This window comes from Musa acuminata, chromosome BXJ3-6 (genome assembly GCF_036884655.1).
Source record: "Musa acuminata AAA Group cultivar baxijiao chromosome BXJ3-6, Cavendish_Baxijiao_AAA, whole genome shotgun sequence".
Taxonomy (NCBI): Eukaryota; Viridiplantae; Streptophyta; class Magnoliopsida; order Zingiberales; family Musaceae; genus Musa; species Musa acuminata.
This window is the reverse complement of record NC_088354.1, coordinates 14811546-14815897: the sequence shown is the minus strand read 5'-3', so window position 1 is coordinate 14815897 and position 4352 is coordinate 14811546. Positions and strand designations below refer to the sequence as shown.

The 4352-nt window shown below is 49.3% G+C and overlaps 1 protein-coding gene across 1 annotated transcript; it reads right to left on the bottom strand.

Annotated features, from left to right (window-relative positions):
• Positions 1-2504: 2504 nt before the first annotated feature.
• On the bottom strand, positions 2505-3577 carry LOC103988504 (probable CCR4-associated factor 1 homolog 11). The gene has a single exon (XM_009407038.3). It carries the CDS (start codon positions 3443-3445, stop codon positions 2603-2605), a length of 843 nt encoding a protein of 280 aa, XP_009405313.2. The 5' UTR covers positions 3446-3577; the 3' UTR covers positions 2505-2602.
• Positions 3578-4352: the final 775 nt, after the last annotated feature.

The following is a 4352-nucleotide window of genomic DNA, read 5'->3' as shown; positions in this document are numbered from 1 at the left end:
CGCACTGCTTCCTTCATGGCAACTTGAATGGCAACACTGTGGCATATTCTTCAAGAGTACCCACCTCTGAGTCCTCTTGCCCCGTGCTAAGGCCTTCTGAACCCAACTTCGCCTCCGCAAATTGAGTCGCCTTAGTTCCTCCATCAAATGCTCCTCCGAGATAAGGTGCATGTGCCCAGAAGCTCCCTTCGTCTTCGGCACCATGCAAGATGAGTCCGCTCCGTCAGAATGAAGGACCTATGGAACAATATGATCCTACTCTTGCCTTTGCAAGAGTTCATGTCCTTGACCTCTGTCTAAGGAAAGCATTGTGCCTCTGCTCCATGTTCCAACTTCTATGCTGGCTCCCTTCATGCGGCTTTGGTATTTCGCCAAGTGACACCTAAGTTGCTCCACTCCTCGTTTTTGCATTGAGTCGATGGTGGCCCTCGCGCCCACCATTTCATGGGTCAGCCCTCCCTTGAATCCGATCTCCATATCGACTCCAAGTGTGCCTTCATTTGGGTTGCTCTGGGTCGCTCCCCCACTTGATCTCGCAATGCATCCACCAATGCATTCTCTCAAGCGAGATCATGCGACGACTTATCGCCGCTTGCTCAGTCCATTGAGCTTCGTGGAGTCACTATTTGTTGAGGTACTCCTCCTCAACATGTGAGGTCCGTCTCACATGATTCTCCCTCTGGAGAACTGGAACTTATCCCTCCTGGATAACTGTCCCATTGGAGCAACATCTCTCTTCGTTTCGAAGACCACCATCCCCTTGGACTACTTCGATCTGCTGAACAAACATTGTTCTGCCTCCTACAAACGCACTTGCTAGATTGCGACTCCACGTCAATACAGCCCCTGCTGCGTCACTCAAGGCCTAGCAACATGCTGAACTCGTTGCACACTTCAGCCTCCTACGGACGTATCCTTCACATGCCGAAGAGAAAGTTTCAATGCTCCATAGCGCCGAGTTTTGGTCGCTTTGGGATGGCCGCGAACATTCCATCGTCCGTATACAAGCCCATGCATGAGTACCGAATTCTTTGAGTTAGCAATTCCCCTCACCTCTGTGAGCTTTGCACAACTCTTTCGATCGCTGAGCAACTCATTCCACCTTGCATGGTCTCATTCTTTACCAAGCGCCTTGCTTGCCTTGAGCACCATCAAGTATGGTTGTCAACGTTGAGCCGTAGCTCAAACTCAACCACCCCAACCTTTGTGCGCTCCGCATTCTTCCAAGCTTGCTTGTTCTCGTGGTGCCTCTTGCGCGAAGGGTTGGCCATTCCTCTGAATGCCAATGTCAGATGCCCGCTCCTCCAAGCGACTCCTTTTCCCTACATCTCCATGCCCGTTTTCCCCCAAACGGTCGCGCGTGTGCTGACTGCCCTCAACGCAGCCCCGCTGGGTCCCCCACGTTTGCATGCTAAGTGCTTCTATGAGTGCTTGTCCTGCTCTGATACCATCTGTCACGGACTTAGCTAAGTCGTGCGGCACCCTTGCGTGTTCGTTCGCAAATATCAGCCTCCCCGAAGCCTCCCATTGTCCCTCAGGACCAACAAAAGAAAGAACGGGTTAGAGAGAACGCCTCAATCGGGATCCACAAGCAAACATCTCTGAAAAACACTTCATAAACAATGCAAATTACAAACAGACTTTACAGCTCTGAACAGTTGCACAACAAAGGGTAAAATGGTCCATTACAGATCAAAAATCTCTCGCACGTGTCCACATGACACAACCTTTATTTACAAGCCTAAAGAGGCCACCAACCCAACTAAAATGAGACTATTAAGCCTTCGGCCGCCCCTCTACATGCTTACAAAGCATGAACATGCCAAAAGACCCGGATATACATAAGCATTACATCAAACATCTTGTTTAGAAGTTTGTCCGTGACAATCCGGTGAGATCAATTATAAAATTCGAGTTATCCTCACTATGCATAAATTTTCAACATATTTTTTCTCATTCTTTTTGAAAACCCTAAAACCCTAAAGAGCATCATTCCTGCATACAAAAGAAACTTTAGAATACCAAAAGTATTTCCTAGTATCTGACTCTCTCCCATCAAAATAAGATATTTATAGAAAAATAAAATCTTAATTTTTTGAATTTTCTCATCAACGAAAATTTTTTTTCTCTTAATATGATTCCTTTGTCTTTTGTAACCACCATGACTCCTTTTGCCTCCACATCTCATTATAATCCATGGTAAGTACTCTTGTTATACATGGAAGGAACTCGAGGAATTGTCTTAGCTCATCAGGTGGTGCTGAATTGAATCTGATTGATTTCTATTTTAGTGATGGCGTTCATCTTCATCTTCCTTTGACCGCGTATAAATTCTCTCTCTCTCTCTCTCTCTCTCTCTCTCTCTCTCAACATATAATTCTAATGCATCTAGTTTTAGATAGATTGATGTATTCGTGGCGATCGAGCTGAGCCCCAAATGCTATTCAGATATGTTATGGAAGTTCATCTTCATTTGGATTTAGGCTCAGTCAACTGAATCCTACTTAAAGTCAAACCCAGTCCTTCGGATTTTTACCATTCGTTTCATAATTATCATTCACAAAACTCACTCTTTACATACAAACTAATCGAAGAATTAAGACTATGGGTCAGCGAATTCCAATCCATAGAGGACTCCGGCATGCTTCTCGCCCGCGTCCTCCACGAAGAAGAGCTCCTTCATCCGCCGGAAGGCTTGCCAGGTTAGCAAACTGTCCGATCCCGCCTGGTGGCACCGCCCCACCGCCCGGTCGATCTCCAGGGCGCTCGCCACCCGCTCCAATCCGCCGTACAGGCTGTGGCAGTACTTCAACATGTGCTTCATGTCGAACACCTTGTCCCCGAAGAAAACCCTCACCAAGGCCATGAATCCGCCCAGATGCTCCGGCAGCCGGCGGCAAGTTAGGATCTTGATCAGGTATGCGAAGTCGTAGGCGCTGTGGAACGTCACCCAGCTCACGGCCGAGTCGTTGCACACCAGTCCCGACGACATTAGGAGCTCGGCGAAGTGGCGGGAGTCGATTCCCCGCGCCCGGTTCTTCTCGAAGTCGATCCCGTTGGACTTGAGGAGGTCGATGGACTCGGGGGCGTAGCGGTCGCGGTAGAGGTCGAAATCACTGAAGTTGAACTCCCAGATGTAGCGGACGCCGCCGTCGTCGCCGAGGTCGGGGAGGTTGCCGGCGGCGTCGGAGAGGGTGAGCCCGACTTGGATGAGGTGGAGGTCGTCGACGTTGGCTTTGAGCAGCGCGTACCGCTCGGCGGTGGAGAGGTGGGCGGGGTGCTTCCGGGAGCGGTGAACGACGCCGGGGAACTCGGTGTCCATGGCGGCGAAGGGGTAGCGCTCCACGGCCTCACGGATGTGGTCGAACTCCGCCTCCAGGTTGTCGGCCCACACAGACCGGACCTGCACCTGCGCCGGCTGTTTCTCTGCTTCAAGCGAAGGCATCTTTTTCGGCCTTAATCCGGTCGGAACCGCTGGAAATCTATTTCTATTCCGGCTCGGTTCACTTCGTTGTTTCGATGGGTGAAGACTGAGGCGAGGAAGGGGGTTTTGTAGTGGGGAAGAGGAACACGGAATGTGAAGCTTCCAAGAAGACGAAGAAGAATAAGGCAGCGGCGGAGTGACCGGACACGATCCACGCGCGGGATGAAGACCGGAAACCGACGGCCAATTGGGGATCGATTCATCTGTGCAGCTAGTAGGGCAAAACTAGGGAATACGAACTCCACTCACGCCATTGGCGGAACGGGTGGCGAGTTCTGCGGGGCCCGGAATGTAACGTGGGGGACATGCCCTGTACCCTGCTCTAATACATACAGCTGGGCATCACGCGAGGTCGAGACGACGCGAGCGTGGAAAGCGTGTTGAATTAAATGTGGAAGCGGTGTTCTCTTTTAGTATCGATCGGACGGTGATGGCGGGCGGAACACGAGAAAAGGAAGCCAGGCGTGCACGGTAGACATTTGACCACGTGCAAAAGTAGTCACAGGAAAACGCTCTCTTAATTAATTATTCTTAGTAATTTAATTAATATGTTTAAGATCGGTTCATTTGTAGCAATCGAGTCGAACCGGAAATGCTACTCACTCACGACAGGTTCGGTTCATCTTCATTTGGATTTAGGCTCGGTTCGATTTGGACTCAAAGCTCAGTTAACTTGATACTAAAGTTCCAGCTATGCTTCAGGTATATACTTAACCTGAACCCTTTCAAATTCTGACTGAAGGGTATCGAAACCAAGATTTAAATTAGTCGAGTAGACTTGGAGCAGATTCTATAAAATTAAATAAACGATAATTGATTTGATAGTTAAACCGGTCCAATTAGAGAGAAAAAGCAAATAAAAACCCCC

Coding starts and splice junctions, on each gene's coding strand:
- LOC103988504 (XM_009407038.3), bottom strand. CDS start 3,445: ATGCCTTCGCTTGAAGCAGAGAAACAGCCGGCGCAGGTGCAGGTCCGG.